This window comes from Alligator mississippiensis, chromosome 4 (genome assembly GCF_030867095.1).
Source record: "Alligator mississippiensis isolate rAllMis1 chromosome 4, rAllMis1, whole genome shotgun sequence".
NCBI classification, from domain to species: Eukaryota; Metazoa; Chordata; order Crocodylia; family Alligatoridae; genus Alligator; species Alligator mississippiensis.
Window position 1 is genome coordinate 14513139 of NC_081827.1, and position 16737 is coordinate 14529875.

Below are 16737 nucleotides of genomic sequence, written 5' to 3' on the forward strand. Positions count from 1 at the left end.
TCATATGAAGCCCTGCAGACTTGAACAGCAGGATCAAAGCCTTTATCTGAAAACTACAGGGATGCAAATTAAATACTCCAATCCAGAAGACTTACTCACAGGAAGTTTATGCATGAGGTAATCCCATTGAAGCCAATAGGACTATTCGGGCATAAAATTAAGTACATAAATCAGTCTTTGGGGGATCAGGGCTAAGGTGTGGATTAGTCCAAAAAGCTAAGGGGGTAAATTCCATACACGCAGGGCTCCTAGGCCCACCTTGGCTCCTAGCAGCATGGCAGACGGAGACCAGGTTATTTTGCAGGGTTAAAAATAACAATGAACTTTAGAGAGCACCTGCAGGATGGGTAAGGAAAAAGAAGATAAGGCCTTTGAAACAGCACACCTCTTTCACAAGTCTCCGATCACATCCAAATCCCTGTTTGTTTTTTAAGGGAAGAGGGAAAAGTACGGCCGCTGGTAGGCTTCTGCATTCCTCCTCTAGTATAAGTGGTATTTTATGCACCTCAAATATCAACTTACATCTGAGGAAGGCGATTCAAGAATGATACCAAATCCTGAAATGGGGGTCTCTGGTTTGAGAGCAGGTTCAGCTGTGTGCAGACTGGATTTTTCAGAGTTGGTTGACAGTTTCTTTTCATTCTCTACAGTGCTGGACTTCTTATTCACAGTAATTGGTTCAAAAGTCTTTTGGGGCAATTTTTTCTTTTTATTTCTCTTCCTTGATATGGTTGCCTTCTGTGCACAGATCAGGGGAACGGGAGGCTGCTGTCTATTTTGGGTTCCAACTAAAGGGAAACAAAAGCTGTGAATATATTTATGGACATAAACTCTGCCCCACAGACACATACACAAATTCAGGTTAAAACTAAATTACTGATTTGCTGTGCTTCCGGACAAATAGCAAACAGACCTATAAATTGTGGTAAGAAACATTTTTAAATCAAATCTGGATAATTTCTTCATTAAAATGAGGATAATATCAAACTCCTTTGTAAAACACACTGAATCTATGATGAAAAATGCAATAGAAAAGCTGGGAATTCTTAATGACCAATGAGGGAGAGAGGAGGAGGGGGGAGATGTTTGTGGCATAAGTACTTTAGCAATGATTACAGTTGTGTTGCATTGTATGTCCTTCCACATGATCAAAAACTGCTTTGTCTCTGAACATCTTTTACTGACATAAATAAAATACCACTAATTGCATTAGCACCAAATTTAGCCACCATGATAATTAGTTGAACGAGAACATGTAAAAGTCCTGTGCTATCGAGGAGTGAAAACAGCATTGAATATTTCTGGAAAACAGTAAGCTGAGATTGATGCCTGTTTTGTTTTTTTGTACAGCAGCACCCAGGCTCTTTGCAGGGTTAGGTTCCTTAATGCCTTGCAAAGAGGAGGGTTTGTGAGCTAGCTGGAGATATATGCAGATACAGCAAATGGCTCAGGTGTTCCAGCTATTTGCTATGGCTTTTATTTCAGAGGTAATGTTTCTCTGATCAGCAGCCTGGGACCATTGATGAGCTCCAGCTGATTGGAGAAGCGCTGCCCATTGAAGTATATGCCACAGCAAACAGCTCATCCTTAACTTGGGCAACCTGCTGTGAACCACCTGGGTACAAATGATCCAAGTTCTGCTGTACATAGAAACACACAATTCACACGCTACATCTGAAGCCTGATGACTTTTATTTCTTATTTATATAATTTTAATATTGAACATTTGCACAGCACTGTGAAAGAATCCAGCTATGCTTTGGTAATTAAGGACCTGATCCTGTAATCAGATCAATGGGCGAGTCCTTCCTTAGGCATCAGATTTCAGGTTCAGGACCAGAAACAAATACCAAATGACTTTCGTTTTGCCCACATGCGAGTGAAATTTTTATGGAAAACTCCACAGCACTGAGTGAACAACAAACTGCTCTTATTTACAAGGCTTCTTCAAAAGAAGTAACACACTGTAGTGTTATTTACTTAATAGATTTCGATGATGTTTCATTTCTGGCAAGAACATAAAGGGCTGCAATTTCCAGTTTGTTTTTTTTTACTAGAAAGGTGCTTAAGTAGCATTATGCTTTCATGTATATGTTTGTATGTGGGGTGCTAATTTTTAACAAAAATGCCAAACAGGTTCTTCCTTTCCATCTGGTCTTCGTACACCCCACAAAAACTATTTCCCAAGGCTTTATAAAAAGACACCTATTCATTTTCAAGTAATTTACATCCTTCGAATTCAGAAGGCAAAGAGAAATGTATCTGCTATCCTGGATGCCAAGTTTTAATGCGGGAGGTTCAGTCCTGCATCACTTATTCACAAGTCATCTTTACTCATGTAAGTAATCCCACAGAAATCAATGCAACTCGTTTGAAGGATTACTCATCAAGGTAAGGGCTGCAGAATCAGGTTTTACAGTTCTTTTGCAACATCTTTAGTCATATTGATTAATCTTACAATGCTTGTATGAGTGTTCCTTTAGATCATATTATTATTTCATGTATGATACTGTAAGGCATAAACACCCTTGCTACCCTTTCCGCTTCTACCATAGGTCAATTAAGGTGATAGTGATTAAGCACTGGAAGAGGGCACTAAGGGCATTTTTACACATGCAAGTGCCTGGCGCTGACACACTTACAATTGTAAAAGCAGCAAAATGCATGTCAGTGCTGAGAAAATGGCGGTGGTGTGCTTTTGAACTAAAACATTTTGGAGATGCTTTAGTTCAAAAGCACATGGCTGCCATTTTCTACATGCTGACGCGCATTTTCCACTTATACAACCGCATATGGTGCAGCACAGTGAGCATCAGCTCACGTGCGGAGCAGACTCTATTAGTCGAGTCTGTTCAGAAGTGGTGGTGTGTTGCCAAAAGAAAAGGTATGTATAGAAATGCCCCTAAAGACATTGTGGAATCTCCATTTCTGGACACTTCCAAGAGCAGGCTGGACAGACATTTGGCTTTGATAGTTTAGTCAGGGCCATGCTGCCTTGCGCAGGGGGCTGGACTAGATGACCATGTGAGATCCCTTCCAGCCCTGTTTTGAGGATTTCTAGGATTTCTTATTCTCCCCCACAGTTCCAATTGGGAGCTGCTGTCCAGCGAAGGAACTCCAGGATTTCCATTTTGTGCTGATCTGAGTCAAATGACACTCTCTGTGCTTCTCTTTTCCCATGAGTAAAATGGAAATACGAATACCCAGTTTGCAAAACACAGTTCTTTGGACAGATAGTGCTATACAAGTCTCAAATTTGTTGCTGAGGTTGCTAAGTTCCAGGATAAAAGGATTTGGGTGAAAACAAGTAAGATAGCAGAGAAATCCTACTTTGAATGAACACGGCACGAAAATACAGAATGGGATGGATTAATTCTTCTATTAATTTGTCCAATTTAAGGATTTACATGGGCCCTATTATCACATATCTGAGCACCTCAATATCCTTAATATACTTCAATTTACATTACACCTGCAAAATAGAGAGGTGCTCCGATCCCTGTTGTACGTGGGAAACTGAGACACATTAGGTGCTGGGAGTCAAATTTTCCCACAACAACCAAGCCCAATGAAATGGACTGCAATCAAGCTACACAAGGAACTTGCTCAGGTATGTTCAGATAGCTCCTTTCTGACCAGATGCAAACTCTCAGCATGACTGTCTCTCTTTCCTTCCCAGTCTTTTGTAATTAAATCACTCCTGTTGTACAGCCTGCTCTCTGCATGTCCTTTCATAGCGTCTGATGAAGCAATCTGTTGCTCATGAAAGCTTATGCATCCCTGTTTCAGTTACCCTGCCTTCTGCCAAAGCAAATTCTGAAAATTTAATCCCAAGTAACCTGCCTAAGGAACAGGGAACTGAAAACTGGTGTTCCAAGTCCCAGCCTTGTCCAGTAAGCCCTGGATCACTCTTCCAGATGAAAGCATTGCCTAAAGACATTAGGCTTGATTTAACACTTAGTGTGCAAGAGGTTGATCATTGTACCTGCTTGAATCTGCATTAACTTCCTCATGGTCTTGAGTTCCTGGAGAATGGCCTGCAAGGTTGACTGACAGTTACAAGTACAGCAGTTTGGTCCTACTGATGAATTCACCCCTGGAATTTCCCCTGAGAAAGAAAGAAAATAAAAGAAGGATACAATAAAAAAAAAAATCTTGACAGGATTTTGAAGACAGCAATATACACTATAAAAAAATTGAATCCAACGAAAGCAAACCAATAATTTTCAATACATTCGTTTTTGAGAGGAGGGGGCCACCAGGTTTTATCCAATTACCAGTGTAAATGCTGACATGCTGTTGGGAACATGATGTTACATGGGCTGGTGAAGACTGCATGGAAGTGGGAATACAATGTACTCTCACAGCAGGGCTCTCTATTGTCAGGTTAGTTCATCTCAGATAACAATAGCACCAAACCTCATTATAAACATACTCACTTTATCATGCACAAAAAACCCGTCTCCTAGAACAGTCTTACAAAGAATGGGTAGCTGTCTGTATAATAAAGGTTTATATTAAGCCTTAAATGAGGGCCTCCGATTTCTAAAATTGCTTGAATGCTACACATGTTGCTTTACGAAGTGAAGAACTGAGAGTGAAAATAAGATCCTCAGTTCACAGATGCACAGGAACCAACAGAGGAAAAGAATCATCAACAAGAAAGCTGGGAGAGTCTGCTCTACCAGAGCACAGTCATTTTCTGTGGCATGTTCTCTACTGCCAAGTCCCAGATGGGATTTTCACAACTCCTCTGTGGGGATTAGGGAACAGCCCAATAGACCACCGGCCAGAACGCCTTACTGATGGGTCATGCTAATTTTCCTTTCTGCAGTTTAATCCCATTACTCCTAGTTGCTTCTTGTTGTACCATCCCTAGTACTATCTCAGCTTCCACGGTCTTTATGTCTCCTACCCAGCAGCTTAGCTCAGAGGGCAGGTCCAGATCTCTGGTGGCCGGACCTTCTGCAGCTGATTCTAAGGTTTGTTTTAAAAGAATCACCTTTCAGCTCCTCAAAACTGCAAAAGAAACCTTTCAAAAGATAAATTGAATATAACCTGCTCTGGTGGTACTTGTCTGAATAGCAGTTAACGCTGAAGACTACGATGAGGATTTAAATCAGCTGCTATTTTACAGCTCGACAAAGCAAGGAAAGGGACAGTCATTCTGAAGCTCTCCACAACTAAATACAAGTCATCTCATTTTGGTCTCATAGGTGGACTGACTTTGGGGGAGCACCATCACTTATGTTCTCTAGCCGGACAAGCAGACACCCATGTCGGCTTTCATGGCTGCTTAGCCAAAGCACATATAATTCATTCAGTTTTCTTTCTTAGTTTCCAACATCCTCAATTATTTTTATGGTTCTTCTCTAACACCCTTTACTCCACCTCTGCTATGTTAACATCTTTCTAGTTCTGGCTTGTACCACATCCTGAGGTTGTGTCAATAGGAAGAGCTCCCCAAATCTCGCTGCGTCTCCAGATCCACGTAACTCCCTTCTTGATATGGTCCATTAGGTATCGAGCCCCACTTATGACTGTCTGCTTTGGGCAATGATCCCCAGAGACCAGATTTGAGAAAAAAGTGGTCACAATCCTTCCAGAAGCCACTCATTTGTAAAACAAAGAGGTTGCTTGCGGAGGATTGCTCAGACCTTCTTAGTGATATCTTTTGACTGTCTTACATATAAAGAACCTGACATTTAAAATGAATATAATTATGGATCTGCTGTTAACACTGCATTGAGGTAAATAGCGTAGGTCCCATCTTTGAGAGCTCCTGTTTCAGGCTTTCTGAGAACTAAGAAAAAAAAACTACTGCACCAGCTCCATTTGCTTTGTAACACACCGGCAGTTGCAGATTAAAACAAGAACAGGTTAGTGACTCAGGATCATTTTGCCCAACTTGGTCACATCCTTTGTCTGCTGCCTATTCAGACTGAGCGTTGTTTTAGGGGAATGGGCATAGAAACCATCCTTTATGTTCTCAGTGGTCCATAAAGTGCTTAGCATGCTGTTAGAGATGTACAAACAATGCTTGGAGAAGATTTTTATTTGTTGGCCTGTGGCAGATTACTCAGAGTCCCTGAACTTAGTTCTGCCAATACCCTTCACCTGAGCATTCATTTAGACTAGACCTCTCTACAGTAGATTAGGTTCAAGGCAACTTCCAACTGTTCATGGGCTTTGTAAGAAAAATTCAGTGGCAACAGCACAGCTACCTGCCCTTTAGTGAGACAAACAGCTGTCTTGGATGCCAACAAAAATAGGAGACAGTTATATGAATAACTACAATTAAAGAAAACAATGAAAAATCCCTTTCACCCCTCCCTCTGGGCTTCCTCAATGCTGCTTGCCTACTCTCTGTCTGTCTTCTTTGAATAATAAGCTCTTTGGGACAGGCCTGGCTTTATTTTGTCTCTTGCACAGCTTCCAGGTTGTTGCTGCGGCTTAACAAATAATAAATAAGAATATTTGAAAGAGATTTGTTTCACATTCTACATTCTGGTGAATGGCATATAAAAACTTTGACAAAGCAAATTCTGTCAGTAAATACCTGTTCATCTTCCCTGTTACAATACAATGCATTCCTAATGAAGGCATGCAGGCATTGAGGCCCCTGACTGAAAACCAAAGGGTCTATTTTCCCATTGAGGCATGAGGGATTTACATTATAATCCCCATTAGCATTGATAGAAATTACCCATGTAAATCTACCGTATGTACTGTAAATGGGAAAAGAGACCACCAATATTTCAAATCAAAGCAGGGTTCTACTGACTTCATACATATTCATAAAGATTTTTTATTTTACTTCCATCCTCCCTCTTCTGATTGGTTACACTGGTGTCAGAAACATCATGGAGAATGTTCTCAGTCATTGTTCTAGGCACTATCTTTTGTCCTCATTTTTAGAGGACAAAAGAAACCTTTTTCAAGTTAGTATAAATCAATTTTTAATTTAAAAAAGAGAAGCAACTTTTTAGTTTTACGGAGGAGTCTTTAAAGAGCCATCTCCCTCTAGTTTGGAGGCAAGCCAACATGTGAATTTGATACTGGCTTGTATGACTGATAGAGAAGACACAAATACATTGTTTGGTTGCTCTCTCTGCATGATCAGCAGATACTCCAGGACAGTTTTTCCTGCAAATGGATCTGCTGATAGTAAATCACATTGGTGTTAGATTTCTACAACAACAAATTTATTCTTGAAAAGCATGCAAGTGCAATCCGCTGAAATTAATCTCAGCAAAGCCAAAAACCTATTCTGATGGGACACCGCTTTCACATTCTCTAAAGAACACTGAGAGATAAAAAACACAAATATTGATATTGCCCCACTGACCTCCAGGGAACTACTTATGTACATGCTGGATGGGGATGCTACATCAGGTCCCTGCCCACAGGTTCTACTGAAATGAACGGGGCACTCAACAAGCATAGACGTCCATGTGCCGATCTGCCCAGCTTGCAGCATTGGGAAGTCGAAGTCAGATCTGAGCAAAGGTCCTATGGATTTTGGGGATGCAGTCAGGTCCTTATTTTGCAATTGCAAACCTTATATTCCCTTCCTTCCTTTGCAATAATTTTTGTGTTTCTTTTTTCTTTATCTCCTCCTCCTCTCCTTTTCTGCCCCTTTTTCCATACTCTCTTCTATACGTGCTCATCTCATTGCACTGCATGTTCATCCTCCACCCATTCAAATCCCTCTTTTAAACGTACTCTTTCTATGAGGCTTATGAGCACCAAGACCAGGTCTACACTATAAAGTTTGCCAGCATAAGTACATTGGCTAGGAGGGCATAAAGATCGTACTCCTTTGGCTGATGCAGCTTTGCTGGCAAAACCCCTGGTGTGCACAGAGCTATGTTGATAGAAGGCGCTTTTGTCCATTTTGTTTGTCATTCAGGGAGGTTGCATAACTATGGTTGAAGAAAAGCCCATCTTGTCAAGACATAGCATGTCTTCACAAGGCACTGGCTCCAACATAGCTATGCAGTCATAGCTACAGTAGCAGAGGCTCCATAGTGTAGACAAGCCATAAGTCACTTCACAGTTAACAATATCTGTCACACTTTAATATATTAAAACAAACTGAACTAGGAGAGCTAGAAAATGAGACCCACTGCCACATCAGCCTCTAGGGCTTCCAGTTTATTTGGTGCCAATCATTGCCTATATAGGGATAGAGTAAGCCCTGTGAAGACTGAAGCTGAAGACTGTCAGTTTTTCAGTGCAGAGAGTAATTCCTCTTGTACAGCTCAGAGAATCATTTTTCATCATTTGTAACAGATGCAACTCTTGTGCATCTTTAAATAAGGACACAGCAGACATCACTGTATGGCAATTAATAATAAATTGCAGTTGGCTCCAGAGATATCTGGTAATTCTTTTGGATGCAAGCTCATGTTTACAATGTTGATACACAAAACCCCCGCAACTGAGGCACCTTTTTCAAGATTCAGGTTGAATGAGGAAAGGAAAGCTTTCTGAGAGAGATTGAACAGACTGTGGAAGAGTCTCCCAAGAAAGGAAGTGAAAGCTCCACTGCTTGGGTCATCTATAGCACTAGGAAGAAAACACGCTTAAAAGCACTGAGCATCTAGTGTAAGGAACAATACTACACTGGAAGGTGATGGGCTACATGTTTTAATACGTGTTAACCATTGCTGAATTCCATCATATCTTATTTTGAATAGTCCCATGTAAAAAAACGCCTAAGGTTAAACTGGAACTTTATACCGTAAGCTGATTAATAGCCAGATTCTGCATCCTTACACCAAGAAGGATCTTGCTCTGCAAGCAGTCCCATTGGTTCTACTGTTCTACCAAGCATGACATGGAGTGGCAGAATCAGGCCCTTACCTAACTATGAATTCAGTAACAATGGCAAGACCCGATTTAATCAATACAGAAATAAAACCTATATAACAGAATATTATCAATTATGCCCTGTCATTAGGAGACCACTTTAAAGGCTCAGAAATGCAGGAGCAGAATGCTCCATGCCCACACTCCCAGGTTTTCAAAGTGATAACTATACATTCATTTTGTAAACTGCGAACGATAAGTAATTTTAATGCAATATTACTATAATTATCTGAACAAAGGTAGATATTTACTAGAGTAAAAAATGCCATGTGGAGTATCTAACTGTGATCGTACCATTGGATCCCACGGTTCTCGTTTGATTTTGGAAGGTTTTAGACCGAGTTCCATACTGCCCTGAAAAATGGCTGGTTTGGGGTGATAATTCATTCCATGCACCACTCTGAGAAGGATGGAGGCTCGCCTGGGACTCTGCAGGGGGGTTCAGGCGCTGGGCCCAGGCTAAGTCTAAATCCTGGGGTTCTTCCTTCAGTTTTTCTCCTTCTTTGCCAACGCGCTGATAGATTCTTCCAGCGCTGTCATTCAGTAATCTTCTCATCCCTGTAATTTGTTTTTTAATTTCCCGGCTTTCATCTCCTAATGAAAACAGAGCCACAGTTATCACTGTAAATTAGCAAAAACGGTAATGGGGAGAGATTAGTGATTTTAGATGCCAATAAGAGTTTCTAGCTGCTGGAGTAAAATAAATAAATAAGTAAAAGACATGGCTGAGTGGCAGTTATCATCTCCTGTGCCACGCGTTAGTACAGAAATGGCTGAGATAGCTCTGGGTTAAGAGACCTGCTGGCTTGCCTAATGCTGCTTCTAAAGCTCTTATGCTGAAGAAATGCATTTCTTTTCCTGAAGGAAATAACAATGGCTCCCGCAGCCTCAAATAAACTGTCCTTTTAAGACACCAAACCTACTTCAGCACTGACATAAATGGGAATTTTGTCTCAGTACAGCAAGCAAGATCAGACCCTAAACATATCAGCAGGACATCTGCTCAGGGGCAGACCCTCTTCTCCCCCCCAAAATCAATAACATAACTCCCATTGACTTTAATGGAAGCAACATCAGTTCTTTAGTCCCTAGAATTTAACAATAATAGCATACACAGAAGTAAAATTTTAAAAAGCAGCTAATATCTCCGCAGCCTTGTGGAACCTAACTGCTGGAAGCCTTCAAACGCAAATTATGAAAGCAAAAAGAAAATATGTACAAGAAAAATGTAACTGTTTCAAATACATTCAGCACATTTAAATAATAACGATTACATACTTTAATGCTCTTGGCACCATTTAGGTATTAATTTTATGTATGAAACTGCTGATTGCACAATGAATATATATGTTTTGGGCAGATAGTAGCTATTTTGCTCGTTAAAGCATGCATTACATTTCACTGGTAATAAGGAAATGTTCATAACCACTTCTGAAATAAGCAGCTTCTATTTTTTACTGGTAATAGAAAAATCAAACATCTTAAGCAAGAAGGATAATGAAGATCAAGACACTGATAGAATCAACCCTCCTTTTATACTATATTCAAGGCAGGGCTACTCAATATAATCTTTTCTTTGAAAAATATTTCAATTTACATCCTAACCCCCTCCCCCCACAATAAAAAACATTTTTTATAGAGGTAACTGTACAAAAGAGCTGGTGTAAAGAAATGAACAATAGCTCCAATTCAGCAAGGTATGGGAGCATGAGCCTGGCTTCAAAGAGGCAGTCAGTCTCATGGATTTCAGTGAGTTTATCTGCGTGTCTTAGATACCTTGCCGAACCAAGGTCATTAACATTAATATTGCTTTAAAAAAAATGCAAACAAAAACATAATATGGGTCAGGTTCAATCTCTTGGAGCACGCTGCCTAGGGCCCACAATAAAGGAGGCCAGATTTGTACCTGCTGGACATATAACCAGTGAAAGGCCAGCTACCTGATCTACTGAATCATTTGACCCTGGGCCAACTCTACCTTCAGTTGAGGTTGTTCCAAATGGCTCCAACTCACTGGCAGGTAGCTTGCAAGAAAGCTCTCTAATCTGCGTAGGATTTGCCAGTCCGCTAGAAGGATACTAAAGCACTATTTCTACTATAGCAATAAAGAGAAGGCAGGGTGTTTTGTGTAAGATGTCACTCTCATGAACTTCTTTATATGAAATGTAATATCATAGTAATATGAAATATAAATGTATGCTGGAAGAAGTATTAGAAACACCTAGAAAACTTATCTCTTCTGATTTTATGCTTTTAGGAGCCAATTTAGAAAGTTGGCAAGTGTTCTCAATTCCTGGCTTCCATGGAAGTTGAGAGTCCTCCTCACACCATTGGCTTGCTTCTACCTAGGTACTTGGATAGTAAACTCTGGGACACGAACCATGTTTTTTATTATAAGTTTGTATGATGCGTAACAAAAGGGAGTTCTGGTCCATGTTTTGGCTCCTATTCACTTCCACAATAGAAATAAGCAGAAATATTAATATTAGGGGAGTACCAATAAAGATTTTTTGGGCCAATATCAATGGCCGATTATTAACTAGCCATACTGGCTGATACCGATCCGATTGCTGATATGCAGCCTGGCATCTTGGAGAACAGAGTCTGGCTGGTAAGTCTGCTGGGGGGGAGGAAGGGGTATGGGGAGGGGCGCAGGTCCAGGCCATCGTGGTGAAGGAGAGAGTGGGGCTGGTGCTACCCAGCCAGGGTGGGGCACAGGACAGAGTCATGAGTGTCTCGTTGGTAGGGTGGGGAGGACTGGCTCCTGCCACTGCACGCATCCCTGGGGGAGGCATTGGAGGGCACATGCCTCTTGGATCTGTGCATGGGGCGAGGGCGGGCTGGGACCAGGGCCAGTGCTGGGCTCTTCCTGACAGAGGGGTTGGGCCAGGTCTAAGCTTGGGCAGTGGCACTGGGGGGAATACAGAGACAGGGGCAGTGGTACTGGGGGGGATACAGAGAATTTTGGGGTGGCTGTAGCTCCTCCCATCGCCCCCACTCCCAGTGCCACCGTCACCACCTGCCCCAAGCGCAGCCCCAGCCCAGCTCAGCTCTACCTGCCAGGAAGAACCTGGTGCTGCTCCCAGCCCCAGCCTGCAGCACCAGCCTGCCCTCACCCCGCGCACAGATCTGGAGGGCACATGCCCCCCATGACTCCCCTGGGGAAGCTGTGGGAGCCCCCTCCCCATGCCCCCCCAGTGATCTGCTCATGGCTCTGTCCCACACCCTGCCCCACCCTGGTGCCCTGGTGGGGCAGTGCCAGCCCCACTCCTTTCCCCACTGTGGGAGCCTGGATCTACACCCCTCATGCCCCTTCCACCACAACAGACTTACCAGCCAGACGCTGCTCTCCGATCTGCTGGGCTGGCTGCATGCATGCTATGGCTGCGCTCATGCATGCGGCATTTATCAGCAACATTATTGGCCATATCAGCCAAAAAAAGCCGATTGCCAATAATGTCAATTTTCCTTTTATTGGTGCTGATACGATAAGGACTGATGTATTAGTGCACCTCTAATTAATATGCCTATATCAGGAGGCTTAACCTCCACCCTGCGGGCCAAATATGGCCTGTAGAGCCTTGGAATCTGGCCCATTGTTTTCCCGTAGGTTGGGAAATTTGGTGGCGGAGGAGCAGTAGCAGTACTGCCATCCTTTCCTGTTGCCAAAATCCCAAGCTCCACAGGGTGGGGCAGAGCTGGGCCACACCGCCTTCCCTCTACATGGCTGGGTTGGGGCTGGGCTGTGCTCCCCTCCCCACAGTGTAGGGCCCGGTCACACCCTCTTCCCTCCACTCAGTCAGGCTGGGGTTGGGCCACAACTCCTGTCCCCCACAGGGACCAGGCCATGCCCCCTCACCCTGCGCAGCTGGTTCAGGCCAAGCCATGTCCCTTTCCCTCTACCCTGCCAGGTCAGGGCCAAGCTATGCCCCCTTCCTTCTATGGGGACGGGCCATACCAGCTCCCCCTGCAGAGCCAAGCTGTGGCCAGCCCAGGCCCCCTTCCTCCACATGGCTGGATTAGGGTTAGGCTGTCCCCCTTCCCCCTTTACATGGCCGGAAGGGGCCCTGCCACATCTGGCCCACAGCAGGATCAGGCAGTGCCCATCTGACCCTCCAGCCAAAAAGGCTGACCACCACTGGCTTATATCATCAAAGTATTTGAGTGCCCAACTGTATGGATAAACAATATGCCTTAATTACAACTTCTGAATATAGTATACACGTTTATTACATGTTACGGGAGGAGAGGAAGGGCACTGGGGGGGATACAGAGAATTTTGGGGTGGCTGTAGCTCCTCCCATCGCCCCCACTCCCAGTGCCACCGTCACCACCTGCCCCAAGCGCAGCCCCAGCCCAGCTCAGCTCTACCTGCCAGGAAGAACCTGGTGCTGCTCCCAGCCCCAGCCCGCAGCACCAGCCTGCCCTCACCCCGCGCACAGATCTGGAGGGCACATGCCCCCCATGACTCCCCTGGGGAAGCTGTGGGAGCCCCCTCCCCATGCCCCCCCAGTGATCTGCTCATGGCTCTGTCCCACACCCTGCCCCACCCTGGTGCCCTGGTGGGGCAGTGCCAGCCCCACTCCTTTCCCCACTGTGGGAGCCTGGATCTACACCCCTCATGCCCCTTCCACCACAACAGACTTACCAGCCAGACGCTGCTCTCCGATCTGCTGGGCTGGCTGCATGCATGCTATGGCTGCGCTCATGCATGCGGCATTTATCAGCAACATTATTGGCCATATCAGCCAAAAAAAGCCGATTGCCAATAATGTCAATTTTCCTTTTAGTGGTGCTGATACGATAAGGACTGATGTATTAGTGCACCTCTAATTAATATGCCTATATCAGGAGGCTTAACCTCCACCCTGCGGGCCAAATATGGCCTGTAGAGCCTTGGAATCTGGCCCATTGTTTTCCCGTAGGTTGGGAAATTTGGTGGCGGAGGAGCAGTAGCAGTACTGCCATCCTTTCCTGTTGCCAAAATCCCAAGCTCCACAGGGTGGGGCAGAGCTGGGCCACACCGCCTTCCCTCTACATGGCTGGGTTGGGGCTGGGCTGTGCTCCCCTCCCCACAGTGTAGGGCCCGGTCACACCCTCTTCCCTCCACTCAGTCAGGCTGGGGTTGGGCCACAACTCCTGTCCCCCATAGGGACCAGGCCATGCCCCCTCACCCTGCGCAGCTGGTTCAGGCCAAGCCATGTCCTTTTCCCTCTACCCTGCCAGGTCAGGGCCAAGCTATGCCCCCTTCCTTCTATGGGGACGGGCCATACCAGCTCCCCCTGCAGAGCCAAGCTGTGGCCAGCCCAGGCCCCCTTCCTCCACATGGCTGGATTAGGGTTAGGCTGTCCCCCTTCCCCCTTTACATGGCCGGAAGGGGCCCTGCCACATCTGGCCCACAGCGGGATCAGGCAGTGCCCATCTGACCCTCCAGCCAAAAAGGCTGACCACCACTGGCTTATATCATCAAAGTATTTGAGTGCCCAACTGTATGGATAAACAATATGCCTTAATTACAACTTCTGAATATAGTATACACGTTTATTACATGCTACGGGAGGAGAGGAAGGGGAGACAAACCGGAACTAAATGAATATTAAGGGCCTCGCGCATTTCCCACAACTGGCAGCAGTGACTGCTATCTTGCCCAGCCCTGGTGACTGGCTAGGATAGTTTCTATTACCTTGGTAGTTTTTGCTGTGCCTTAAAAGTTGACAAATCCTCAAAACGAAATAGGGAAGTTAAACCTAACTCTGCTTCCTAGTACACATAAATTTCAATGCAGTCTTTAATGAGGTGGTCAAATACTACTACTACACAGTATTACTACATCTTTAATATGCACATGTAACATCTTGTATTTTTTTTCCTCGCATCTTTACATACTTCTATGCATTTCAGTCACCACAATCCAGAGTTTCTTCAATGACTGCAGCTAGCTGCACACAGGCACACCTCTGCACTAAACAGCACATTGCTGCCCACGGACTGAATCTCACTGCAGGAGCCTTTCCGTTTTTAAAAAGTTCTCAAGCCTATGGCCTACAGGCTAGAGTCGGGATGAATACATGTGTTGGGGCTCCCTTGACTTATGCAGGATTTGGAGAATCCCAGCTTCCATTGACAAATATAAGTTGCTAGCTATGGCATCTGTCAAGATATGCTGACAAAGTGTAACTGGTGATAATGTCTCACCAACTGTCCTGAAGTAATGCCTCGGTGGTGTAAACTCCCTACCCACATTTGTCTGACTTGAGTACTGGCTTTTCAAACTGCTGCTAACACTTAATTACTAAAGTTAACGGCTCTACTGCTCATCCACTAGCGAATAAAAATCAGGTAGCAATTGGGAGTAAAGGCCAAGGGGCTGCGAACTGGGAGCTGCTGCAGGGAGGCAAACAGAGAAAAACAAAAAAAAAAGAAAGATGAAGAAGGGGGGAAACCTCAGAAAGGAAGACAGGGTGTAGAGAGAGCAAGGATAGATGTAGTGGGGCCTCGAGAGGCAGGCTCTCTCATCGAGTCCTCAATAAGATACCAAAATAAATAAATAAATAAATAAATAAAAATTTACAATATAAAATGCCCTGTTGATCTCTGGGAAAATTCCCAGTCAACAGTGGGGAGAGATGCACTAAGGGGAGAAACTCCAAAAAACATTCACTATAATTAAACAGAGGTTTTCACCCTCTCCTCCACGTGTTTCACACTCCAGTTTAGGCTATATATATATTTCCATAATTTTCTTGGTAGACACAGCAGAGGGGAGCTGTGGAATTAGAAGTGCCTCTAAATAGTAAGTTATACACCATATTGTGTTACCTTCACTGATGTGAAATAGTGCCTTATTCTACAAGCAGTCACTTTGATTTCACTGAAACCAAAAGTTCCTTTCTGTATAAAGTGCTATTCAACATGAAGGAAGGCAGCAAAATCGGGCCCTATTTTTAGATGTTAGAAGCTGTTTGTCAGAGATATATTCATAGCAGAAATGCATCAACAGAACGTTATTTGTATTATTTCTTGCTAGACCATCTTATGCAAGTATAACTAATTTGTAACTTTCACATGGCCTGACCTCAAGCTGCCTTAGTGAAGTTCAGATATGGTTTTTTCAGAGCATTAGATGCAGTCCCTCTCAAATAATGTTAAATGGTTTCCTTAATGAGCAAGCATTCCTGTACAGAATTCGCAGCACCACAGTCATTAAAATAGTTCAAACGAAAGCAACTTAAATTTATTAAAACCAAATTCTCTTACTGGTAGTAAATGCTTGTGTGTTTTAGGTGCTGCTATGGGTTTTGTTGTATTAAGTACCAGAAGTATTTATAAATAACTTGTGTTAAACAATTCTGATAATTCATTCACTCAGTTCTGAACTCCTAGTTAGGAGAGCATGTTTTCACTACTTTTTTTTCCTTCTTATGCTTCATCTGTGTGTAATATATTGTATAAATATAGGTCATGTTGTGATTTTATTGAGATAAGCCTAATAGATTTTCTATTGGAAAAATGCAGAGAACTACAAACTGCCCAGGGTTGTTAAAAAAATGGCATAATAGTATTTAAGAAACAATATGAGCTTTGGGGCTCCTATGTAATCCCACAATATAAATAAGTAGACAAAGATACACAAGAGGGCACAGCTAAGGTTGCATCTTCTTCCTTCATTTTGGTATTGCTAAAATAACCTAAACCCTGCTTAGCACAGATTATATATTTAATTTTCAATTTTTTTAAATAGCTAAATTAAAACTAACAACTTTTTGTGGCTTCCAAAATTTGCAGGGTTACAAAAAGTTGTAATAGAGCAAACAGGTTATAAATCTAGAACATAAGAGACTATGTTGCCTGCCTGTATTGAGG

At 43.4% G+C, this 16737-nt stretch overlaps 1 protein-coding gene across 5 annotated transcripts in view; it reads right to left on the reverse strand.

Moving 5' to 3' along the window:
• The window catches only part of BEND7 (BEN domain containing 7), a 58563-nt gene that overhangs the window by 30113 nt on the left and 11713 nt on the right, over positions 1–16737 (reverse strand). For 4 of the 5 annotated variants that reach the window (XM_006273191.4, XM_006273190.4, XM_006273193.4 and 1 more), the window contains exons 3-5: positions 9169–9468; positions 3986–4108; positions 523–788 (exon numbers count right to left, since the gene is read on the reverse strand). In XM_006273191.4, coding sequence (XP_006273253.1) covers positions 523–788; positions 3986–4108; positions 9169–9468 — 689 coding nt within the window. The remainder of the gene's footprint in view (positions 1–522; positions 789–3985; positions 4109–9168; positions 9469–16737) is intronic. The other variant, XM_019487553.2, reaches the window with a different exon arrangement.